This window comes from Triticum urartu, chromosome 3A (assembly GCF_056163025.1).
Source record: "Triticum urartu cultivar PI428250 chromosome 3A, HENAU_Tu73, whole genome shotgun sequence".
Classification (NCBI taxonomy): Eukaryota; Viridiplantae; Streptophyta; class Magnoliopsida; order Poales; family Poaceae; genus Triticum; species Triticum urartu.
The window spans coordinates 641,932,763-641,959,797 of NC_141875.1; the positions used below are offsets into that span (position 1 = coordinate 641,932,763).

At 45.0% G+C, this 27,035-nt stretch overlaps 2 protein-coding genes and 1 pseudogene across 4 annotated transcripts; all 3 read left to right on the plus strand.

Annotated features, from left to right (window-relative positions):
• Window positions 1–335: 335 nt before the first annotated feature.
• Window positions 336–6,937, plus strand: LOC147981033 (uncharacterized). The gene is made up of 4 exons (XM_087515841.1): window positions 336–2,895; window positions 2,977–3,215; window positions 5,955–6,015; window positions 6,798–6,937. Exons 1-4 carry the CDS (start codon window positions 336–338, stop codon window positions 6,935–6,937), a joined length of 3,000 nt encoding a protein of 999 aa, XP_087371967.1.
• Window positions 6,938–9,333: 2,396 nt separating this feature from the next.
• Window positions 9,334–10,607, plus strand: LOC125548996 (uncharacterized). Of its 2 annotated transcripts, none has more exons than XM_048712500.2 (2): window positions 9,334–9,467; window positions 9,730–10,607. In XM_048712500.2, exon 2 carries the CDS (start codon window positions 9,776–9,778, stop codon window positions 10,361–10,363), a length of 588 nt encoding a protein of 195 aa, XP_048568457.2. In that variant the 5' UTR covers window positions 9,334–9,467; window positions 9,730–9,775; the 3' UTR covers window positions 10,364–10,607. The 2 variants fall into 2 exon arrangements, with proteins under 2 accessions (XP_048568457.2, XP_048568456.2); XM_048712499.2 differs by having other exon boundaries at window positions 9,364–9,467; window positions 9,735–10,607.
• Window positions 10,608–15,279: 4,672 nt separating this feature from the next.
• Window positions 15,280–18,239, plus strand: LOC125521087 (protein FAR1-RELATED SEQUENCE 5-like; annotated as a pseudogene). Its single transcript, XR_015599863.1, has 3 exons — window positions 15,280–17,410; window positions 17,492–17,620; window positions 18,015–18,239. The product of XR_015599863.1 is annotated as a protein FAR1-RELATED SEQUENCE 5-like (transcript).
• The last annotated feature ends 8,796 nt before the right edge of the window (window positions 18,240–27,035 follow it).

Sequence of the window (27,035 nt, forward strand, 5' to 3'; positions counted from 1 at the left end):
GAGGTGAGGACTCCTCGACGGCCGAGACCTCCGAGGCATCGTGCCGGCGTAAGACTGACGAGAAGCTGGCCGCCGAGTTTTGGGCCGACATTGGGTATGCTACATCAGCCTCACGAGTATGGGAGAGACCGTCTTCTAGGCGAGGATCTGCTCAGAAAGATGGTGCACAAGAGGTAAACGGTTCTCCAACCTCGCCGGCAATTCATTCGCGGGGGTCGCCGCCGGCTGCATGCCGGCACGTGAGGGCTCCGGCTATATCTAGGCCTATGGTACGGCCCTGGATCGGACCTCTCTCTGCCCCCAGAGTCTCTCCCTCTCGTACTCTGGGAGATGCCATGCCCTCGGCCGGCTTGGCGAGGACGGCGGTGATCACGCCGACGGCGCCTCCGATGTTTCCTGCGACGGGCGTTTCGCCGGGCGAGTCGGGGCGGTCGATAGGCCTGGGCCCTCACCCGGTCTCAGGTGCGTCACATTCGAACCGCTCTTTACGCATGGTTAATCTCAACCGTTGGTTGTTTCATATGTGGAACAGGGACACTCCTCGCAGAAACCCTAATCTTCCTCGATCCTTCGTGGCTGCCGTCTGCTCGGGGATGGGTCGCGACGCGTCCGCGCCGCCGGGCTCTGGGCAGGTCCGACCTGCAGCCGCCGCGCCGATGCCCTCGGACGCCTCCTTGTCTGGTGGTGCCCCTGGCTTCGCACCTGGGGTGTTCCCCCCGGTGATCCCTTCTTCCTCCGCTCAAAGTGTCATGCCGAACCTTCCCCAACAGACTCCAGCACCGGGGCAGCAGCAACAACAGATGTATCAAATGCCGCAGCAGTTCTTTCAGCAGCAACCGATGTATCATGCGCCGCCGGGGTACATGCAGCAAATGGCGCCGGTGTACCCATATCAACCAGCCGGCCCTTTCTTGCAACAGAGCCATGGTCACCCCACTGCTGTCCAGCCAATGGCCTTTAACGCTGGTCTGGCAAACCCGGCGGCCGGAGTTCAGACAGGGAATATCCGTCCTAGGAAACCGAAGGGAGGAAAAGGAAATCGGCCTAAGAACCGTGCGGGAAACGCCCCGATCATCGTTGCTCCACCCACCTTGCCTTATCATGGCGTACAAGGTGCTCCGGCTTTTGTCTCGGGGCCTCTTGTGACTGCTGCTCCTCTTATGGCACCGGCTCAACAACAACATGATGTGGCTCAGGCGGCACCTGCTCCCGGGGTGAACACGGTAATGACCAAGTTGTGGTGTACCAAGTGTCAGTCGGCCGGACATGTGGCTTCAGATTGTGAAACACAGCAGTATTGTTTCATCTGTAACAAGGCGAACCATCCGATGACTACTCGGCGGTGTCCAGCTCTCAAGATGCCGAAGCCGGCGGCGATGCTTTGTGGCTATGGGACTGAGAGCATGGCCTTCTTTCAGATGCCTGACAATGTTTGCAGGGCAGACCTCGCACCACAATCCTCCCCAACGGCTCTTGTTACGATCTCGGGAGGCTCTATCTCTTCGAGCATAGTGGAGGCGGAGGTTGCTAAGATCGTTCAATATCAGCAACAGTGGACGTGGGAGGCTATCCCTCATGGCCAGAATGCTTTTATCATGTCTTTTCCCAGTGACGAGGTGCTCCTGAGAGTTACTGGTTTCACGGTCTTCATCAAATCGCATAATGTCACTTTGGAGTTCAAGGCTTGTCATTCCGAGGAGATTCCGAATCGTTTTGAGCTTATTCCAGTTTGGGTGCATGTGCACAGAGTTCCTCACGCTCTCCGGCATTTCTTGGGTCTCTGGGCAGTTGGCTCTGTTATTGGCGCCACTCTTGACGTCGACCTCCTTTGCTTGCGCCGCCGTGGTATTGTGAGGATTCAGGTTGGCGTGCTTAATCTTGATGCTTTTAAGATGAGCCCTGTCAACTCCCTCTCGTCGGGTGTGGTTGTTCAGAAGAAGGGCTATGAATTCCGGTACACTCTAGAAGATGATGATTTCCGTGCGGACGCTGATTTTGTGCCTCGCGTATGGGAGCATGGCGATGATACGGAAGGGGACAAGGAGCATGATCGAGAGGACACTTCAAGGGCTGATGACAAGAGCAAGAGGCCGAAAGTGTCTTCGTCGTCAGCTAACACGGCGGCATCATCTTCCTCGGGAGGAGTGGTTCCGATGCAAATCACCTCTTTCACGACCGTTCCTGCCAGTACACATCCATGCTTGGCATCGCGGCCTTTGTCGGGGGACCCGCCAGCGGCAACGGAGCTCGTGCCTCCCCAGAACCCTACCTCGCTTGCCAGCTCTGCACCGCCTCCACCACCTCAACCGGATGCTTCGCCCATGTCAGCCATTCGGACATGGGTTGATGGGCCTGCGGCGCCCTTGGCGATGGGATCACCGTCGGAGGCTGCTTTGGAGCATCTGACGACACCGACATCGGCTTCTTCTCGGTCTTCTGGTCGTCGGGGTGTGATTTTCTCCCCGGCGGTGCGTGCAGATCATGACATGGCCTTGGCGACGCTTCGGGCGTTGTCTCCTGCGCCGCCGTTGCAGTACGAGGAGGTTGCTCCTACGAACGCTGTCATGGAGGATCAGCTGCAGCTTTCACGGTCTCCCGCCGCGTCGCCGGGGCCGGCGCTGTCCCCTGTGTCGCCGCCACGGGACGTGGAGGCTGCTCCTTGTATCGCTGTTATGGAGGATGAGCTGCAGCGTTCTAGGTCTCCCGCTGCTACGTCGGAGCCGTCTACACCACCTTTTCGGCCCTCTGGGATGCGGGTTGCTTCGGAGTTTACTACTTCACCGCCTAGACGTAGCGGCCGCCATGTTGTGGGGGCTGATGGGGCCTCTGCCACTGATGAGGATTCCATGCAGAGGGCCATGCGTAGAACGGCATCGCGGAACCTTGACTTTGATGGTACGTCTCCTTGCAAATCTTTTCTATCTTTTGATAAAGCCAAAATGTCTTCAAATATTTCTAGCCTTGGTATTTCATTAGGTAGAAATGATGCAGTAGTTGATTTCTCAGTTAAAGCTCTTAAGCAAATGGAGTTCGACCGGCTTACGGTTGCTCCTAGAACGCTTCTGACGGCGGATCCACTAGTATCAGATGAGGAGGATGAGGAGTCCGATGCCAACCATGAAGGCAGACTCCTTTCTCATCTGGTCAATGATACTACAGAGGTAGACTTTGAAGATACCATGCGTGATACGATGCTTTGTGAGCTCGTTGCATCGGTACGTAAGAACAAGTCTAACTCTGGTAGTAAAAAGGGTCGCCCTAAGAAGAAGACCAAAGTATCCAAACATAATAAAGTTTCTCCATGAAAGGAATGTTTTGGAATAGCAGAGGTCTTGGTGACTTGGCTAAGTACAAACATATTTCCGATTGTGTTAGGGATCATGCCCTCGACTTCGTGGCAATCTCTGAGTGTAGTAAGCGTGACTTTCCAACGCGTGATTTGGACCATTTTTCATGTGGCAAAGATTACGAATGGCATATCCTGCCGCCTTCAGGGAGGTCCGGAGGTATTCTTTTAGGAATACACTCCACTTACTTGGAACTTCTTTCAACTTCAAAGGGGGAGTATCATATTAAATTCCACCTTAGAAACAAGTCCGATAATTTCATTTGGAGCTTGGTTGCCGTATATGGTGCTGCTCAAGATGAATTTAAAGCGGCTTTCCTCAAAGAACTTGTCAATACCTGCAGAGAAAATCCTCACCCCATGCTACTTGGGGGGGACTTCAATATTTTGCGATACCAGCAGGATAAAAACAATGATAGGTTCGACACTCGATGGCCGTTTCTTTTTAATGTTGTCATTGACAGTCTTGATTTGCGGGAACTCTCTCTCTCGGGGCGCCAATTTACCTGGGCCAATAATAGATCTATCCCGACATTCGAAAAACTTGATCGGGTGCTAGTCACCACAGACTGGGAATTTAAATATCCATTAGCATCAGTGCGGGCTTTGGAGAGAATTGAGGCCTTATCGGATCATGCTCCATTGCTTACTAATTTTGGTCAAGCAGCACCCACTTCGAACCGCCATCAGTTTAAATTTGAACTGGGGTGGCTCACTAGAGATGGTTTCCCTGAATTGGTTAAAAAGGTGTGGCAACACCCAACACGGGGTGATACACCAATTCAACGTTGGAATAATCGCATTCGTGCGTTGCGCCAATTCCTCCGCGGATGGGCTAAACACACCGCTGGGATTTATAAGAAAGAGAAGTTGCGACTATCTGTCATGATTGACTCCTTAGATAAGATCGCGGAGGTGAGGCTTCTATCTGCGGCTGAGATTGAGCAAAAAAGTCATCTCAATGAGCAGCTAGCCCGTCTCTTACGCGAAGAGGAAATCAAATGGTACCAACGGTGCAAGAGCGACTCGTTGGTACTTGGGGATGATAACACGAAGTACTTTCAAATGTTAGCCAATGGCAGACATAGAAAGAAACGAATATTCACCCTTGATCAGGACGAGGGTCGCATTGAGGGGGACGCTCCGCTCAAGGACTTTATTACAAAATACTATAAAGACTTGTTTGGTCCTTCCTTGGAAACTACGCTGGAGATGGATGAGTCTATTTGTCATGACATCCAGCAGGTTTCCGCTGCGGAAAATGAATTCCTAACCTCTGCTTTCACTGAGGAGGAAATACGGACTGCGATTTTTCAAATGCAACACAACAAATCTCCGGGACCGGATGGTTTTCCGGCGGAGTTTTATCAATTTTTTTGGGATATGTTAAAGTCTGACCTGGTTCAATTGTTTAATGAACTGCATGCTCATAGACTAGACATCTCCAGACTCAATTTTGGTGAAATTATCCTTTTACCAAAGATAAAGGATGCCAATCGGATTCAACAATATAAACCGATTTGCTTATTAAACATGAGCACTAACCGCCTGAATGGGGTCGCAGACCATGTAGTCAAACCAACACAAACAGCTTTCATGCAAGGACGGAACATCTTAGACGGTGTTGCTGTCCTACATGAAACTGTTCATGAGATCCACCGTAAAAAGTTGAATGGGGTCATCTTTAAGATTGACTTCGAGAAAGCTTATGATAAGGTGAAGTGGCCTTTTTTGCTTCAAACTCTTCATATGAAAGGGTTTTCCGATACTTGGTGCCGATGGGTTGAGAACTTTGTGTCTGGAGGTAGCGTGGCTATCAAGGTGAACGATGATGTAGGCAATTATTTCCAGACTAGGAAGGGGCTACGCCAAGGCGACCCCGCATCACCTATCCTTTTCAAGATCGTGGCTGATATGCTAGTTACTCTCATTGAGAGGGCCAAGCTAGCTGGTCAAATCACCGGGGTCATTCCTCATCTAGTAGAAGGAGGCCTGTCAATCTTACAGTATGCGGATGACACCATTTTGTTTTTGAATCACGACCTAGAAAAGGCCAGAAACCTCAAATTGTTATTATGTGCTTTTGAGGATCTTTCTGGCCTTAAGATAAACTTTCATAAGAGTGAACTTTTCTGCTTTGGCGAAGCCGCAGAAACTTCACAAGATTATGCTGATATATTTGGATGCCAACTAGGCCAATTTCCGATTCGATATCTAGGTATTCTTATTCATTATCGGCGTTTGACAATCGCTGAATGGAAACATGTTGAAGAGAGACTGGAGAAACGGTTGGCGAGCTGGAAGGCCAAACTCTTGTCCTATGGGGGCCGACTAGTTCTGATCAACTCGGTTCTTACCAACATGGTCCTTTACATGCTATCTTTTTTTCATCTGCCAAAAGGTGTTCTCCAACGCCTTGATTATTTTAGATCAAGGTTTTTTTGGCAGAGTGACAATGAAAAAAAAGAAATATCGCTTGGCTAGGTGGAATATATTATGTCGTCCTAAAAGCCAAGGGGGACTCGGAATCCAGGATCTTGAGATCAAAAACATTGCATTGCTCAGCAAATGGGTATACAGATTACTCACTGAGGATGGTGTTTGGCAGGAGATCATTCGTAATAAATACATTGGGTCCAAAGCAATCTCCCAGGTCTACTGGAAACCAGGTGACTCTCATTTTTGGAGTGGGGTTATGAAAGCTAAAGAATTCTTTTTCCAATTTGGCACTTTCTCGGTTAGGGACGGCTCCCAGATTCGATTCTGGGAAGACACCTGGCTCGGGACTACTCCTCTAAATATGCAATACCCAAGCTTATATCGGATAGTTAGACATAAGTTTGTCACGATTAAGCAGGTATTGGGACAAGAACACCCGGATATTTCTTTTCGCAGAACGATTTCTGGACCTCGTCTGACTGCATGGAACGATTTGCTGACTCGTTTGGGAGCTGTCCAACTGTCGGCTGAATCGGACATCTTTAAATGGAACCTGCATCTGAATGGAAGATTTTCGGTTAAATCCATGTATGATGCATTGGTTCATAACGAGATTCCATCTGATAATAGAAAATTGTGGAAGCTTAAGATTCCTCTAAAAGTGAAAAATTTCCTATGGTTTCTCAACAAAGGAGTTATCTTAACTAGGGACAATCTAGCTCGACGAAACTGGCAAGGCTGCAAAAAATGTGTTTTCTGCAATCATAATGAATCCATTAAACACCTATTTTTTGATTGCAAGTTTGCTAGATCGGTATGGGCAATAGTCCAAATTGCTTCGAATCTATATCCTCCACGCAGCGTACGGAATATGTTCGGCAATTGGTTGAGGGGAATAGATAAACAATTGTCTAAGCACATTCTTGCGGGGGCAGCTTCCTTATGTTGGGCGTTGTGGCTCACCAGGAATGATATTGTTTTTAATCATAAAAGTGTTTCATCTCCTATGCAGGTAATTCATATATGCTCGCGATGGCTCCGTATGTGGTCTATCCTGCAGAGGCCGGAGGACAGAGACTTTTTTATGATGGCTTCTACCCGGTTGGAGTGCTCGGCCAGGGACATTTTTTACCCCCATGGATGGCGGTGTGACCTTCGGATTGGACCGGCATCACCTTAGGCCTCTTTTATCTTTTTTCGCTACTGCTGGCGTTTTTTGCCTTTTTATTTTGGCTTCTAGTACTTTGTAACTTTGGCTGTGTGCATCTAGCTATGCAGAGGCCGGGTGATCTTTGATGCGGTTGTATCAACTCGATATTTCAATTCAATGAAAAGCCCTTTATCGAAAAAAAGTAATTCGGGACGGAGGGAGCACATTGCTAAAAAAATACATTGCTAGATTTGTATGCAAAAAAGGATTTCAATAGATTCCTAGAGCGGGCATTGGTTAACTCTTGTATTTGGATACATTGTATTTACATTTTTGATTAATATAAATACCGTAGAACGATTGTTTTATGGTTTCAGCTAAAAAAAAGATTTCAATGATACCACTTTTATGGCATACATAACCTATATTTTGTTGTACAAATTTATGGTCAAAATTTGACACGACATATAAACATTACTAATAAATCCAAACGGGTGAAGTATGCCGGAGCAACTTTTGTTATACGTACGTAGACTTAATTAGCCACATTTTCGAGCCCAAGAATGTCTAGTGTGTTGATTATTGTATATCTGTTCCTTTTATCAAGAGGCAAAAGACACATACAAGTACATACCTGCCAATTGGTTTACAAAAATGTTAACTAATAAAGAAGTGTGTTAGCAAAAAAATAGAAAAAATAAAGAAGTAAGTCTATTTCACAACCACCAAGGTTCAAGTTTCACGGACATGAATTTGGGTTCTTATTGTGAAAAAAAATACTCCCTTCATTTGGAAATACTTGTCGACAAGTGTTTTCGGAGGGAGGGAGTACCAGCTGTAGGGGTCTTCCCCTACAACTTTTCTTTCAAAAAAGTAATGTTAACTAATGTGGTGCAAGTGCATGTAAGTTAAACTGAAGATGTCGCCATAATGTCACTTAGGCGTAGCTGGTGGAGATGCGATCTAGCTAGCGATAAGTCCCTGTGAAAAATGTGAGAGTATATATATGACTATTGACTAATTCACTGATCCAGTCTGAGTCACGCTGAATCGGATGATGGCTCGGTTAAGATTTTCTCACCTACAGGAGGCGAAATTTCCGTCCAAAAGCTTTCCTGATCTTCTCTCTTGTCGCGATCTCTCCCGGCACTGAGCTGATGTAGTGAGCCTGTGTGTCTTTTGCATGCATACGGCACCCAGCCTCCAGAGGTACGTCTTTGCTTGCGTACACTGCTGGTATTTAATTACCAGAACGTCCGTGGATTACTTGTCGGATTGTCTGCTAATGTTTCAAGACCTTCCCACCTCTGTGAAAAGCTCGCTTGCACGCTGGAGGTGATAGATAGCTGGCTGTCTGAGAGCCCAGACTTCCTAGTTGAGAGCTTGCGAGCTGATTGTAATAGAATTTTGATTTATTAATAAAGTCCCTGATTCGATGCAAAATAAAAATTTACTTGTCGGATAAGGGGTGACTATTTCCCTTTCAGTCACTTTTTTCTTCACCTTCAAACTGGGATCCAGCGGCTGGAGTTAATCCTGTTCTTCCAGCCAAACCCTAAATCCTAACCACCTCCAGCAGTGAGCTCCCTGACTCTCCTCCGGCTGCAATGCCATGACGAGCCGTTTCGTCCCTGGCGAGGTCCTGGAGCGCCCTCATAGTCGCGTCGTCTCCGTCTCCGTTGAGTTCTTGACTTGCCTCATCAAGGACGTTGCAGCAAGCCGTGTCGCTCCCGTATCGGCTGAAAATCAATGGGGGAGAAAGATTAGTTAGTTGAAGACCCTGTAAATCGTCCGTAACAGGTCCGTGTGTCTAGAATTATCATGTTTTTTTAGCCAGGGAGCACGAAAGAGGTACTCCACTACTTCTGGTTCTAGACCACGACAGTGGAGTATTCTTTTACTGCTGGAGTAGTATAATTTACTTGATTAGTTAGATATTTAACAGGCCGGCAGGTAATGGCCAGGCTAATGGGATAAGGATGAGTGTAGGAGTAGTGGTCAGTGACCATAGATAGCTTGCAACTTGCAAGGCGCAGTACTTACCACATAGTGATAGTGACATACACCACCCATGCTGCCACACATACCGGTCCATAATACACCACAATGCTTCCTCAAGAAAAAAAATACACCACATACGGCGAAGATCTATCGCCCTGCCCACTTTGAATTAAAAGGAATTTATGAATTAACTACAATGTGTGAAGCTTCGGGTATGGTTCCCACATGTATGCAAGTCTCCTAAGTAGCTCCTTCCACTTGGCAACTAGTGCTGATGATGCTCTTTAATTTAGCTGCGTACGTACCCTTCAGGACGTCATTAACCCACATGCACGCAGTTACAAGGGAAAATGGGGTTAGGTTCTCTGAGGAAGTAATCAAAAGAGCACTTTTTTATTGCACAAACGATGACCTTTGTTGGATAGACACGGTTGGCTTGAACGGTTGTGCCACTATATAAACGGTGCCTGCAGGCTCAAGGCTACATACCAGGCTTGAGAAGTGCAAGGCCAGCAACCACTTTATTGTCTGGTATGCTCCAAAAGCTTAGCCTCCTCCTTGATTGTTTTTCCGCTTTCTGTTCACTTTTCACTGTGCTGGTTTAGCCAAATATCTTCATAATATCTACTGACTGTTCATCAACAGTTGGTTAGCTTCAGTAATTAGAAGTCCTAAGATGTACCAGTAGAGTTTTCTTAACTAATTTCAGAAGTTTTGTGTGTGAGTTGCTCGACCACTTTCCGTCCGATCGATGCATGATTCCTCGATCTAATTGAAGTTCATTTTGGTGTAGCGTAGCACGTATAAGAAGAGGAATTAAGCCCCAAGAGTTGGAGGCGATGTCGTGGTGGAAGTCCAAGTCGCACTTCAGCGCCGACAGCCAGGACTCGAGCTCCGACGGCGCGTACCGCGGAGGTAAGGAACGCTCGCCGTCACGTCGCAAGAAGTCCGACGAAGACGAGGAGGAGTACCGCCCCTACGCAGGCTACGGCGCCAACACCAACCGCGGCGGGGCCAACGAAGGCGGGGGCGGCGGCTACAACAACGGCTACGGCGGCGGTGGCTCGTACAGCAACGGCAACGGCGGTATCACGCCCTACAACGGCGGCGGTGGCTACAACAACAACTCTTCCTACGGCAACGGCGGCGGTGGCTACAACAACAACTCTTCCTACGGCAACGGCAACGGCGGCGACGGGTACAACAACGCTCCCAGCTGGGCATCCCAGGACACCGGCGGCCGGACGCCGATGTACATAAACACCAGAGAGGTCCACGTCTATGGGGCGCCGCAGAACGACGACGACTACAACGGCGACCAAAAGAGGCGTGGCGGCGGCGGCGGGGGCAGCGGGTTCTTCGGTCCGGCCTTCCATGCCGTCGGCCATTTCGTCGATCGCAGGTTCGGCCTCGACGATAGGAACTGATCGATCACGCCCATATATATGGCTGATTGCGCTGGCCATGCAGATATGCATGGATGCTCGCGACGATCGACTACTACACTAGTACTACTACTACGTGCTGTGATGTGTCTTGGATAGTTTCCAAGTGTACCAGTGATGTGCTTCAGTTCTGCGCAGTGATGTCTGTGTGGTTTGTGTTGCATCGTGTACAACATGATTTTATCATGCAGATGTTGTATATGTATATATGTACGCAACTTAATTACTTCTTGTTCTCTCTCAGAAAAAAACTTGGTTACTTCTTGCATGCACATACTCCATGGCAACTTATGATTTTCCTGTAATGATGTGGTCCTCTTTTTTTTTATCTTATGGCAATCAAAAAGTCCATCTAAGTGCACATATTAAGTGGAAAAGCAAAATTTCTTGTATAATGAATTATTTTAAGTTTGTCAGATGTAGAATTGCTCAAATTTGGAGCACCAAAATTTCTGTATTGGGCTTTCTTCCTTGTTTCCTTTTCATTTCATTCCATTCAATTTGGTTGTCTCTTCCGGGGGCTTATGATGAGCATATATTGCAGTTTATCATATCATTCCAATATCTTATTCTATTTCATATTGTGTACAGGAATTTATAACCCACCTAATTTCAACCAAAAATCCTTTCTCAGGGTGTCACTATATTTCTTGATGTGGACTCCAATTGTTGCTTCCATGCTGAGTGTAATTCACACGTTCTTCATAAAAATCCTACTCTTTGAGATCCAACCGCTGCCATGGATAGCTAGAGCTTACGGGTGCAAGTTCGCCCACCTGTGTTTGGTCGGCGGGGAGATTTTTTTTCTACCTTTAACTACATTTTATAGTTTGTCATAGACAACCACAATAGCCCAAAACTTATTGGAAAAATCATCAATATTAGCAAAATACTCCCGGTCAATTGCCGCAAGATATAAACATACACGGTGTTTAGACATGTTACAGTCCTCAAGATGTAATTCTGATGATTGCTTTACGTATAAATATCATAGTAAGTGCAATACAAAGAAACACAAGATACTTTTAATTTCACCAAAATCTACAAGAACTCTGTATGCCTGCATAGATAGTCAAAGTTTAGAGATATTCTTGGATGCTTTCCATATGAGCTTTTATATACTTTGGAATGAATGTAGTACATTCTGTACGTACGTAAAATCCCATATACATATATTTTTTATTTACCAAAGATCCACAGAAAAATAGTCAGCCGTTAACAATAATACACATAATTCCTTTAAAACCGTCTTCCCCGGTTCTCCATACATAGCATGATAGATTTGAAGGCAAGAACATAGACGTGGATTGATCTGTTAAATTTATGCGCACGGTGCAGACTCAATTAAAACAATTAATTGACTCGTGTTAGTTTCCATATGTTTGTTTATTTGAAAAAATAACTAGAGACCCTCCTACTGATTGTTATGTAATTGCTGTTAACTAAGGGAGATCCTAAGATTACATGTTTACTCCTAAGAATCTAGTAACAATGCAATTGAAACACATGTGATGCAGTTGATTCAACTGCATTTTCCTGCAGTTAACAACATTGCATTTGAATCAACCTAAAAAACCATTACATTTGATTCAACTATACTCTATCGTTCAATTAACAATGCATCGCGGTTATGAACCATGTATTTCAACTACACTTTTCAACTGTGTAGTTTTTTACTGCATTTTTTCAATTGCATCATGTGTTTAAAATATTGTTTAATATTTTTTGGAGCTCTTTTAGGGTGATTGGCGAGTTACAACTCGTAATTTCGTGTAACTCCACCTCCAATTTTTCCTGACCGTCAGATCTGAGAAATCAGTAAAATAATTATTTTTTGGTCAAAAGGGTAGAATAGTAAAGTTCCACCAATCCGTTCCGCAGGAGAATTAGCTCGCCCATGCCCGTCCCCCACGCAGATCGTTCTGTTTCTGGTCGCATAGCCGCCGCCGCCGCCCTTTCCGTCGTTCCGACCGAGCGATCCCGCCGCGGCACCGCTCCAGGCAAGCACCAGCAGTCGCCTACCTGGCGTCGCTCCTGCCACGAGGGTTCCGGCTCAACGCCAGGAACTGCTAACCGTCCGCTGCGGCGCGCCGAGCCCACCGAAGTCTTCCCTGCCCCGCCGCCCACTGCAGCGCCTCCCTTCCGTCAAGCAGCCGGCGAGGCGAGCACTCCGTCGACAGGTACCTTTCCCTCCCCTACCCCCACTCCCTCCCCCCGCCCCGCGTTGCTTGTTAGGTCGTCGCCGTCTGTGAGAGGAAATTTGGGTGCTCCTGCAGTGTCAATTCAGCCTAGACTCTTTGCACAATTAGAGATCAGATAACGGTCAGTTATCGTCCTTCTTCGATGATTTCTTTCTCTTCTTCCCGGTGCAAGGCTCTTTTCCTTTCAGGTTTTGAGAAAATGTTTGCAGCTGGCCCATAAGATGCTCATTTCTATGCGCTGGGATTGCAATGCAATGGTCAGTGGGAGGGGAAAAAATACATTAAGAGAACCATGAAGAGAGTATCAACAACATTTTTGTCTATAGCTTATCAACTATGTATTCAACATTTGGAAAATTATGAGTACACAAGCATCTCAAACAACCTTGTGTAGAAAACAACAATTCCAGGAAGCCAATATTGTTTACTTCTCTTTCAGGCATTTGTAAAGATATTGTTTGCTCAAATACCTGTGAGGATAACATCGTCCATCCTAATGGATTTACCACTAGCATGTTGTGCATAGAACTCAACATCCTTAGCCAGTTGTTGTGCACATTGGGAAGAATATGTTAATTACACTACCCATAGAGTTTCCAAATATGCAAATCTAACAAGATTCAGAACCATTCTTATTCTGCTGAGGGCAAATAAGCAGTTCAGTATAGATAGTACAGCAGAACGCTATAGTTTCAGAGGTGTTGCTCTGAAAATCCACGTCCTTATGTTCTGATACATCTCCTTTACTGTCGCCGTGCAACCAGTGGTTCCCACAACATCCCCGATCCCGAGCTGGAAATGTGGTCAGCTATTGCTTTCTAGCTGATACAGTGTACCACTTAAAAGGATGAGATTCTTGAGTTTGTGGACGGGTTTGGGTGATCTTCAGTGCAACTTGATGTATTATTTCTCACGTGTATTCTACAACCCACCAAGGTCTAGGAGTCACGTTGGCTAAACATTACCTAAATGCATTAAATAGTGCTTTGCTTTATTCAAGAGCACATTCCCAATTGAACTAAATATCTTGAATTGTGTTAGAGGAGCATGCAAATCATATATAAGGATAGTATCTATAGCAGAGATTGTTTGTTAGAGTTTGGTGTATTCTCATCATGAATATTTTGTCTATGCAGAGCTTGTTGTAAGAGAAAAAACCATCAGTATCAGCATGAAATTCGAGATACACAACTCCTAGTACGGCGGCATCCACATCGCTCCCACAATTACTGCTTTTGAAGTTTGTGTATGATATAAAAATTAATGGATGTGCTATGATCTTGTGCAGAAGAGTCAGATCAGTCATAATGTGGCCAAGTTCAAATTTGTTTCCCTAGACCTACTTCTGTGTTGGGCCATGCAATTGGCCAATATATAAGATGCAGGTCTGAACACTTGTACTGCTCATATCCTGGTCAACAGTTATGGTGTTGAGTTATGGTCATTCTTTTTGTTACATGGAGTGAGACATATATTCTGATTCTGTTTTTTGTATTTTGTTAACTGACTGTAGAGGGAAGGATGCTACTGGTGAAGAAGTAGTCAAGCCTTATACTCCGACTACACTGGATTATGATATTGGATACTTTGAGCTTGTTTTAAAGGTAATTTATCATAAACATGTTCCAACCGCACTGAATGTGTCTTATCATTGATTCTGATGGTAAAAAGATTATGTGACTAGTTGACTAGAATAATTAGCTTAATTGTACACCATATTATTAATTCATTTCTAAAGATATGTTGCAGCCAAATAGTTCTCTTAGAACATGACCAACCATCGACAATTATGAGCTGTTATATCATGTCAACTATTGTGTTATGATTGGTTGCCATGACGAGTATCCCTCCCAGCCCCCTGCGCCGCCGTCTGCCTCTGACGATTCCGCACGCGTGTAGGCGACAGTGGAACAAATTCAGACATTCAAAGATATCCGTCCGTCAAAATATTCAGGTTCTGCACTTTTGTATTTCACGCAATTCTTCCTTTTTTCTCTCGTTTGCATTGCATGTGCACAGTAAACCACATAGTCGTCCATCACTGAATGTCTGAATTTGTTCCATTCATACATTCAAAGTCACATTCCCCATGTGTGTAGGTGACAGTGGAACCGGTCTGATCGCTTTGCAGTTTCTCAATTTGTTCGCTATGTTCTGAAATCACTTATATAAAAATCAACAAGTTTCTGAATTAATGATGTAAAAAGCATCTAGTTTCTGAAAATCAACAAGTCAGCAATGCTGATCGATGGTCCAAACGCCCATTGCTGATCGAGTAGATGTCACACCCATTGCGGTTTCAGTAAGATTAGATCCAATTTACGGTAGTTATAAAGCAGATGTCACACGCATTGCAGATGTATTTGTCACGTCTAGTAGATTGAGTGGTTTTGTTATTTGATTTAAGATTTCTTCTATGATTTACTATTACCGTGAACTGATGTATTCATAGCCAGTGAGTTGTAATTGCAGATGACTATTGACTATTGAGTGTGTCTCAATCATGACATTTTGTACAGCGGCTTTTTCTTTCTTCATATGAACAATACTGTAATCATAAAAGGCATGAGATGTTGCACTTTTTTTAACTTATTCTGAACCTTTTATGTTGAGAGGAATATGTGAGTAGGGAAATTCTTTTACTTCTGGTGTATAATTGAGACCAATTGTTAATTTGTATGTGATATGCAGGAAGATATGGCCGATATAAGTGCTGAGTGTATGGCTGAGTACGACGACATTGTCAGCAGGATGTTTGATAGCGAGGAAGAGGGTTTTGAGTTCTATAACAAGTATGCTCTTGAGAAAGGCTTTAGTGTGAGGAAAGGATATGTTGAGTGGGATGAAGCGAACGAGAAGATAATTCTAAGGAAACTTGTCTGTAGTCGTGAAGGTTGCCGTGAAGAGAAGCACATGAAGAGGAAGAGAGAAGATAGGAAGAGGAAGCCACGGAATATCACTCGTGTGGGGTGTAAGGCGAAATTTGTCATTGCAAGAGTCGCGAAAACAGGGCGTTGGTTTGTGAAGGATTTCATCGATGAACACAACCATCCTTTGGCCCCACGAGACCTTGCTTGCTTTTTGCGTTCCCACAGAAGAATCAGTGACGAGCAGAAAGCGGACATTATAGAGATGCAAAGTGTTGGAATCCGGAAACACAAAATCATGGATGTGTTGTGCATGCAGTCCGGTGGATATGACCATGTTGGATGCATGCTGAGGGACATCTATAACTTCTGTCATCGCTACAAGCAGGAAACAGTCGCTGCCGGTGATGCTCAGACGGTGATCCGTCACATGATGGCGTGGCAAGAGAGAGACCCAGATTATTTCTTCAAATACTTGGTTGATAAAGATGGGCATCTGAAGGGATTGTTCTGGTCCGATATTGAATCCCGCCTTGACTACGAGGCTTTCGGCGATGTTGTGGTTTTTGATAGCACATACAGGACCAATAAGTACAATCTGCCGTTTGTTCCGTTTGTCGGGTTGAATCACCACCGCAGCACAGTTATCTTTGGATGCGGGATAATTTCTCATGAAACTAACGAGGCGTACGAGTGGATGTTGCGGACATTTTCTGAAGCCATGTCGCAGAAGCATCCGATATCTGTAATCACTGACGGGGACCTTGCAATGCAAAGAGCGATCAGGGTGGTGTGGCCTGACGCATACCACAGGCTGTGCGTATGGCACATTCAGCAGAACATCGTACGCCATCTGCATGATGATGAGGTTAGGGAAGAATTCAGATCTTTCATATATGACTCGTCTTTTATTGAAGAGCATGAGAGAAAATGGATAGAGTTCTTATGAAGGAATGAAGTGACAAGTGAGGAGTCATGGTTGCATCAGATGTATCAGATGAGGAAGTTGTGGTGTGCTCCATACCTGGTGGGGCGCTGTTTCTTAGGATTGAGCAGCAATCAGCGGAGTGAGAGCCTAAACTCCATGCTACATACACATCTTGAGGGTAAGATGACCTTGTTTGATATGTTAGAGCACTATGAGCGTTGCCTTTCGGGACGACGCTTGAACGAGGCGATCCTAGACATCGTGGCCTTGCAGTCCATTCCATTTACAGACGCTGATGCTTCAAGTCTCGAGAAACATGTTGCCCGGGTTTTCATGCCTTGTATGTTTTAGTTGGTCAGATGGAGCATAAATGCTGTCAGCAAATGTGTTATCAACGAGATACTAGATGCATGGGAGTTGACTACATATGTTGTGGCTAAGATCGATAGAAGAGAGAAGAAGTTTGAAGTGCGCTGTGAGATGAAGGAAGGTTCTTTGTATAGGATAAGTTGTTCTTGTCGTAAGCTGGAATGCTTGGGAACACCATGCTCTCACATATTCTACATCTTGGGAATACGTCAAGTGGAAGTGCTGCCTAGGTGTTGTGTTCCCATGAGGTGGACGATGAGTGCGAAGTCTGCATTCCCTCCGACCAGAAAGAGTGAGATGTACGACTATTCGGAAGCCTTGTGAGGTACCGTGAGTTGCGGAATTTGAGTCACGCGGCATGTTTCCGGGAATGTCAATCTAGTGAGGAGTATCAGCGTCTGAAGATGATTCTGAGTGAATAAGATGGCAGCAAGGAATCAAGCCGTGGTCAGGAGGAATGCATTAGCTTTGGTCCGGTGCTACCACAGACGACGGAAATTGATTGTGGAGATTTGGAAAAGGTCTGGACCCAGTGCATGTGCAAGGCCGAGGTGCACCGAAGAAAAGGTTGCAGGGAAAGATGAAGAAGCAAAGGTCAAAGAGGAAATGTGGCTACTGTGGGGTGGAAGGTCATGATCGGCGTACATGCAATAAATTGAAAGAGGTGTCAAATATGTCTAACTTTTAATTTTACATCCGATTTACTCATTACTATAGTGCACTAATTATATCTGTTGCTGTGTAGGAAATGATGGCAGCAAATTGTTAGCTACAACTCTCTGTACAAGGCCATTGGCAAAATGGACGCAGCTGCTGAGCCTCAAGAGAGTGATGTTGTGTTGGTGGCGAAGTGGCCCAACCGCCTCTATCCTATGTGAGCATTACAATGACCACCTGATGGAAACGACCCTCCCAAATGATAACCTGGGAGGTCCTTTGTCCAGAATTAATTGGCCGGTCTATCTGTTTTTGGCAAACCTGCCATTTTAGTGCAAGTTTCACAAATTATGCATGATTTTTAGGTTGTATGTTGCATCACTAGAGTATTTCTAGCGTTACTTCTTTCACATAGAGAAAGCTTTAGTTATTTAAATTGTGATTATATATGCTACCAAAGAGAAATGTGATAGCTTGTTATCTTGTTCTCAATTAAATGTGCTCATAAGAGAGCTTCTTGATCCCAAAGAGAAATGTGATAGCTTGTTATCTTGTTCTCAATTAAATTTGTGTGCCGCTATCCTAAACCTCCTCTGCTTTCTCTGAAACAGGGTTGCCATGTGAAGAAAAAGGATATGTGGGAGCTTTTGGATGGACAAAGGCTCCAGCAAGGAAGAGAAGAGAGCTGCATTTCCTTACTTGCAATTCTAGTAATTATCTTTGTTATAACTTGTAGAGTGTACCCGCAAAAAAACTTGTAGAGTGTGATGGATTAATTAGGATGCTACGTAATCAGAGTACGTACACTATCATATGTATCATGACTGATTACGACCAAGGTGTGTGTTCCATGAACAAGACTCCCATTTATATGTTTATTAATGATATTGTGTTGTACTTGCTCTACTACATCTGTACATTATTTGTGGAATTGGTCTTACCTGGCACTATTTCAACTGGAGTTGGTCGAGTCGTCCTGCTCATTTTTTATGCGAATGAACATTGTTGTCGCCCGAAATGCTTGTACGGAAGGAGCACTGGAGACTTCATGTTGGGGTTTATCCTAAGCTTGTTGATAGGTGATCATTTCTGGCTTAATGATGGAAAATATGCATTTTGACAAATTGCACCAAAATTTTAAGCTAATACTCGTTGCGTGTCTCATGAAATGTGCCTGTGAAAATTTGCATCAATCCAAAATGTAGTGACATTCTTAGTAAAACTGGTCGTTTAATTGATGTTACGAACATAAAACTGGTTTGGACTAGTGCAACATATGCAATGCAAAAATAGTAAAAGCCACAATTAAGTGTGCGGGCATCAAAGGAACCTTTCATCTAAAAATTGAGCAACAACTCAAAGTTGAAAGCCTATTATTGTAAACATAGTCTCACAATTGTCACTTGAATGAAGTTATTGTTGGATCAAAAATAATGCAAACACTAATTGGGACAATAGTTCAGCTCCAAAGCTTGAAATTGTAGAAAAACCAAAAGCCTACTGAAGAGGCTCATCACTGCTGCCCAAATCCAATGCTTTCTTCGTATTGTTATCTGCAATTTTCTTCCTTTTGGGCGATGACCCATATTCGCCCATGTCCCTCTCGCCGATATCCATGTACCCACATGCATATATGTCTTCTTCGGACATGTCCTGCCCATATGCATACGAAAGGTATTTAGGTCAACATGCAAATGATGTGGCTCTTTTTTTAAATAATAAGTAGGAACTTGGCAATATAACCAACCTGTTCAGACATGTCATCGTCGCTATAATCTGGGAATGCACAATTCTTCACAATGTACAAATGACATTTCTTTATCCCTTCTAAAGTGTGCAACATTTCATCGACGTCATGCTGGCCTGACATCTTTACCATTCCTTCTGGTGGTACGCACCCAGGCTTGATGTAGTACAAATCTGCTTCCCCTTTGTACCCATGGTAACGCAAATTTTTCACCATTATCTGCCAGTCCACCTTGGCAGGTTCAAGTACTGTCATCATACCAGGTTTCTTGTTGTGGTATGCTTCAGGAACATGAGAAAGTTCTTCGTCCACATGAACAATAAATTGCATTACAACTACCTACATACGGCTCGTTGACATCCGTTTTTGCACAATATTAAAGTGTTCATACGTAGGATGTGCATACCATTTGTAAAACATACTTACGTAGGATGAGACAGATTGCTCTGGTGTACGGATCTCTTGTTCTACCTGTAGAGGTACTGATGAGACAAATTGCTCTGGTGTAGGGATGTCTTGTTGTTCCTGAGCATGCTGTTGATATAAATTGATTTGATTTGTGTGTGGATAATTTAATGAATAATAAGTAAATAATGAAATGTACCTTCGTGCCTGTACTAGCATGGTCTTGCATCATACCCCCTTTCATGCGGATCTCCTCCATCTTGGCCTTGTCATCCTGCTGAGCCTGCTGTGGTTACAAACTGATTTTGCCTTGTGTGTGGATAACATAATGAATAATAATCTTAGTAAATAAAGGAACGTACCTTCAGGCATATATTAGCATGGTCCTGTATCGTATTTCCTTCCATGCGGGTCTCCTCCATCTTGGCCTTGTAATCCAGATCATTGCGGTCATGTGGTAAGTTAAGGTCCATGCCCACACGCGTCTGGATGTTATTGAAGCCCATCTTACCACGCTCGAGTTGTAGAACGCGGTCTTGCATTATATTCCCTTCCATGCGGATCTTCTCCATCTTGGTCTTGTGATTCATGTCATTACACTCCTGCTTCAACATAAGGTCCATGTTCGCACGCGCCTGCATGATATTGAATTCCATCCTGCCACGCTCGAGCTGCATAGCGTGATCCAAGTTCATGCGCTCCTACTTCAACTTTAGGTCCATATCGTCATGGAAATGCTTCAACCTCTGATCCATGGCTGCACGCTCCTCTTTCATCATCTGTTCCATGGCTGCACGCTCCTCCTTCCTCATGCGGTCCACGGTTGCCCCCTCCTGCTTCAGATTCTTGTCCATCACCTCTCGCTCCCGCTGCATATTCTTGTCCATCTCTTGGCGCGCCTGATGCAAGTACTTGTCATCATCCACACGGTTGTGCCGTGCCTTTGAATCCATGGTCCCCATAGAAATCAACAGAACAGTGCTAGTTACAATATGTTTGAAAATTGAAATATCTTTTAATTTGAAACTGTGACTATTCAACACAATGTGGCCGAACTGAAGGTATGGAGTGCTTGGTGCTAGGTCCTAGGTGCACTATATAGATCAAATTACTAACTCCCATACTGCTACATCCAATACTTACCATCTAACAAAAAAAGGTTGATCACATTGAGTATGGATTCAGTTTTGTTTTGTCAACCTAACAGATAATTACAACAATATATTTTGTACTAACACATTTCATGGTCTTGTACGAGCATGCAATTTAGAGAAAGTATTAGATTTCTGTATTTTAGTTTAGTGCATGCGATGTGCCACTAGAAGGATCCGCAGATCGGCCGCCGCGGCACCGTCTGCATCCACCGTATTAATGGAATCTGACTGGTAATAAGAGGGAGGGAAACACCATAGGTGTACATACAGTTCGGTTGCGGAGCACCGGGTCGCCGGACGCGGAGGAGAGGACGTCGCCGGGCGTGGAGGAGAGGGAGCCGCCGCCTGATGAACTGCTCCCGATGGGATTTGCGTCTATGGTTTGGTTTACGTACGTGGCTGCTAAGTTGGGCTGGCAAGTATATGGGCAATTCTATTACGTATCTGGATTGGGCTGTTAAGTACTATATGGGCTTTTGTGCTCACGTGGATCAAATATCGTAAATCTGAAATAACAAAATGTTCTTGTTACTTAAAAAAACTTTGTCTAAAAAAACACTTAAAAGAAACTTAAAAAAATCCATTTCTTTTGCACACTGTAGCGGATGGCGGACAACTACAGGCATTACTCGTTAGGACTCACCACTACGGGTAGTCGTAGTCCGAAACACCCACCAGTACCGGTAGTCAGGGTCGAGAAAGACCGTTATAGAATTTGCGTGCGAGGAGTTTTGGGTTCGGTATACACATAGTGATGATAGCCAATAAATCTTACTCGTTAGAGTATCTCCAACAGCCGCGCTAAAAGACGCGCACGACACCACCGGGCCACCATGCCGCCTCGTCGCCGGGGAGGTTCGGGCTACCGCGGCGTCCGCGCGTCCGTCCGGCACCTACTCCGCCTTGATTCGGTCGGGCGGCGGCGTGCGCCTCGGCCTCGGAACTTTCGACACCGCCCAGGATGGCGCCCGCGCGTACGACGCTGCGGCGTGGCGCCTCCGATGGTCCCGTTGGGACATGAACTTCACCGACATGGCGACGTGGGAGCGGGCACAGGAGTTGGCGCCTTTCCCACGGCTTGTCACTGACGAGGATCGTCGCAAAACCGGAGGCGGGAGCGCCGTCTTAGCCTGGCCGAGATGGGCGGGGAAGCCATGGCGTTGTGGAGGCAACGCTTCCCACAAGACATCATCGACGAGGAACAGTTCTTCGCCTAGAGGAGGGCGAAGAGGGAGGAGAGAAGGAAGGAGCGAGCCGCCTATCGCGAGGACAAGCGAACGCAGAAGGCGATCGCTAAATACAACATCGCGCTAGGAGATGCGTCGTCCTGGGACTCCCGGGACAAGCGGTTCCTTGACGCCTACGCTCAGACGTCGGAGGAGGACATCACCGAGGCAGAGTCCGAGTCGAAGAATGAAGAGAAGTAGTAGAAGTGTATCGTAGAAGCAGGCTATGTGCCGAACTATCTCCATATTTGTATGCTCACAACCAAATATGTATCGAATCGCAGTTCATCAAAGAAAAAAACTGAAATATAGCATGCCTGCTGGAGCGGCTCGGGCGCCCTTTATTTCGTGGCGGCCGCTGGAGCCAGCGCACCGCCGCGCGCAAAACCTGTTGAAGATGCTTTTAGGGACGACTCGTGGTGATAGCATTTTCTGATGACCCATTGTGCTAAAAGGGATCCGGGTAAGTTTGGACCAGAGTATCTCAGAGAAACAAATGTGCAGGACACAAAGAAGTTGTTGGCTATTGGAGAGGTAAGGGTGTTTCCAAGAATGCTCGCATGAATTGATTGCATGCAGTGGCAATGGAAAAACTGCCCCAAAGGTTTGCGGGGAATGTATCAAGGTCACAACAGAGAGGCCACCATCATACTAGAAGCGGTGGCATCACATGACTTATGGATTTGGCATGCTTTCTTTCGAATGCCCCGTTCTCAAAATGATGGAGCCGCATCGCGCTCGGGTGAGGAGGTGATCCAACATTCTTTTCTTCGATGGCTGTTGTGGTGGTGCCGGAGGCAGGTCACAGGTGTTGATGTCAAGCTCAGAGATGTTCTGCTATCTTTTCAGTTCTGTCATGTCGGTCTTTACGTGACTTGTACATTGTTCTTTATGATATGAATGAGACACATATTAGCATGGAAAAAAAGTTAACACACAATTAGTTTGGCCAAAGAGATCGCCTAAGCCCGCGCTCAAGCCAAAAATAGACATGGCAGATTCAAAAAAATGACGTGCCAAAAGAAATGGTGTTTCATCAATCAACCTCTTTCCGACTTTAAAGGCGCCATCCAATTTTTCGCTCGTCGATGGATTAATACTTATCACGCCCGTAACGATCGGCCCTCCCAAACTCCGCTCCCACCTCCCCATTATCTGCAACAACCTCCGATCCAATTGGCCTAGCCGGCTCCAACGCCGATTCTCCACTCATATTCCAGTCCAGGCGCCTTCTCACGCGCGACCTTCTCCTCCAACGCCAGTCCCATCGAACGCCGCTGCCCTGTTCACCGGCTGTAACGGAGCCGCCGGCGACCGCCCATCCGGCCTGCGGAATACGACGTCACTGCTTGTTCTGCATCCACACGTTGGATTGAAGGTGAGAATGTCGGCTCATGTCATCAGTTAGAACTAAGGCAACGCATGAGATGATTTAAAACCAAAGAATGGGTTCCGCTTATTCTGTGCATGAACCCATCATGAGATCTTATGGGTTTTCTCTGAAATTTTCTCCGTCCACAGCATCGTGATCCGCCTCTCTATGCTCGTCGCCAGCATCAAACTCTCTCCGTGGACACTACACGCAGTCAGCTCGAACGCCAACGCCACCCTCCTGACGGGCGCGATCGGAGCCGCCAGCCACACCCAGCCACCCAGGGGATCGGAGCCAGCGGCCACCACCCACCTGGCCTGTGCGATACGACGGTACTGCTTCCTCTTCATCCACCTATTCGCATCACGGTTAGAACGCCTGATATTTTTACACCCCTTAGACAACAGTGAGGTCAATATAATCCAAAACTTTGTATATAAATATCAAATGGCAGAATCATACAGTACATACCACATGTTGTTCATATTAACGACAGTAGAGAAAATTTAGTAAGTAATTATTAATCACCGATCAATCTGTGTGGTAAACGTACACCTCTGGAGAGGTAGTAACAAAGAAATAAATAAATTAAATAGCTTATCATAGTAATTTTGTGCTCTTTAAGAAACAAGTGGAACAATTACAGTACGGTACAACCCCATAGCTTATGTTTATTCTCTGAATTGACCCAGTCTCTGTTTGTGCATATTTTCCAGGAATGGCCAGTTCTCCTACAAGTTGTGCCAACACACAATTACCAGACGTAACCAATCAGGTATATTTTTTTCCCAGTTAGGTTAAAATCTTTGAAAACACATAGTTCTTTTACCTTTACACGTATTTCAGGATTTTTTGGACGAACTCAGTGTGAAACATGCAAATATGAGGTTAATGTGCTCACCGATAAGGTTCGCGCAAATGATTGATGGATTAGATGACGAGCACTTAAAGGCCATATGCACTCAAACTGGTCTTGGAGGGCTAACAAAGATGAAGTCAGTATCCCTCCGACGTATTATGTTGGTGCTGCTAGCGAAGAGCTACATCCACGACATGCAGCATATTCACATTGCTGGTAAGGATATTTCTATAACTCCAACGGATGTCTATCAATTAATGGACCTTCCAATAGAGGGGAAAAATATATATATGGAAATGGGAAAACCAAAAGACGCAAACTTGTTAAGGGCTTATCAAACAGATGGAAGACTTAAGCTGAGTGACCTTGAGGACAAAATTAAAGCCTCCAAAACTCCAGATGATCATTTCATCAGGCAGTTTGTTTTGTATGCTATTGGCATTATTTTAGCACCCACGGTACAGGATTATGTCGACTCCAAATATTTTGTCCTTGTTGAAGATGTCGCAAGAATTCCAAAATTTAACTGGGGATGTTTCACACTGGACCATTTGCTAACATCCATCGATACTTTTAATTATAAGGATCAAGTCAATCTACAAGGAAATCTAGCTTTGCTCCAAGTAAGTGCTATGACACTAGTTGTCATTCTACTATTATTCGTATGATGCATATATCTCTATCATTGATGTACTAATGTTTCCTATAGTTTTGGTATTGGGAACATGTCCTGCTGGATCGATTTTGTATTCTCGTATACCCCGTCCACTGATGGCACGGTGGGATGAAGCCACAGGTAAAATAAGAACCGAGGCTTATGATAAAGGAGGCCTATACAACGGATTGGTACCTTTCTAGACTTGACTTCTTTATTTACTATATTTATTTCTTAGTACCGATTCTTTATATCTTTTCAAAGGTTGTCATGAGCATCGGCGATCTAGAGCCAACCAACATTACAAATGACCAGCATACCAAGAAAGATACACATGCGCATGAAGATGCTATCTATCGACCACAACCACGAGGTCAAACTATGAGTAGCCAACAAGTAAGTTGCTCGAAGACACATCCTTTTCAATAACATAACAAAGGTCACAGCGAACCATACTTATTTTTCTTCGAACAAAACGAGTTGACATTTCTTTTATGCAGATGGACATGATACTTCAAACACATAACGATCTATTTGCAGAACTAGAGAAAAAGTTGGTCAAACAAGTAGTAGAAGTAGAGCACAAATTAGATAAAAGAATAATTACCGTGACCGAAGACGTGATAAACATAAGGGGTAAAATTGCCACTCAACCTAGGTTGTCCAAGCTGGAGGACGAAGTTGGAGACCTGAAAAGGGAAGTTGGAGACCTCAAAAGGGAACTCCAGGTAAGTGATACTACAACATCAATTTTACCCATAACTTCCTATATTTTCATTCTATGCATTTCATGTTACAGGAACTAAGATCCCTAGGTGAAAAAAACAAACAATCAACGACGAAGAATGCATACGTACAGGTGATAACTATGGCCCATCACCTTGCTAATATGAGCTAATTTCTGTTCATTGACCAACTTCTAATTTTAGGAACAAGAGCAACCAAGCAATGGCAAGTTTTCATCAACTCCTGGGTTTGACGCATGGAAAGCACAGACTTCTGCTGGTACACCTAGTGCAAAACCTGTGGTGCAAAACAAGGAGTTGGACCAAGACATCCCACCACGGAAGCCTGTATTCAACAATGATTACGTATTGACAGATGAAGACTATGAGGCTGCACTTTTCATCTGAGGGAGTCACGACCTTGTTGAGGTAGTTCACATCGAAGACATTGTGCTAACAGTTCATAAACTCAAGCCAAATGTTAGCAAACTATTCTTCATCGATGACGTAAGGCCCATATACTGCAATCTACATCAAGTATTCTAAATTGTGCCATATTACATGACTACAAATTTTGCAGGTTATTAATGCATATGCACACATTAGCAATGTTGCAACTGATGCTACATCATTCATTTCCACCGTAGAAAGCAGAATTTTACTAGGTGAATTTGGGGGTATTCCAATGGGATGCAAAAGCCCACATGTTGCTAATGTAGCAAGGAAATTTGTAGGACGCAGAATGGTATGCATGTTTCCTGACTTGTTTAATTGTATATCTTGATTTTCCCTAAATTGAGTCCGCTTTAATTTTCTGCCAGGTATGTGTCCCAATGAATGTGCACAACATGCACTGGTTATTACTCGTGTTTAATTTAGACAAAGAAGAGATCCAGGTCCTAAACTCCAACCAAGCATATCGTGACATTGCCAAGGAAACTGCACTGGTAAGCTTGCTCTCTTGTTGCCTCTTACCATCATGTGACACTTTTTAAAAGCACTAATGCAATCCCTTGAATTACTCCTCATACACCAGGTGGAGTCCATTCAGGCGTGTATCAACGAAGGGGTCGAGGATGGCTTGGTAACACCGCCTAAACCCATCAATATTACCCAGTGGAAAACCACTTGCTATACTAACATACCACAACAAACGGATGGGTACGTATAGGCAGCTACATGATTCCTCACCTACACTACAATACTTAACTTCAACTTTACATCATAGTTATTCCTGTGGGGCGTACACACTCAAATACATGTTGACATGGGACGGAGATAAAATTACCGAGGATTTCACACAGGTCTGCCAAACGCTAAATTACATTTGTAATCATGCACTACCTATGCTTCACCCCTATCCTAACCTATGCATCGCTATCTAATTCAGGCAGAAACACATGTTTTCAGCTGGAAAATATGTTCAAGCCTGCTGCGTTCGGATTGCAACAAGCTTCGGAAAAAATCATACAAGAATCCTATAACGGTA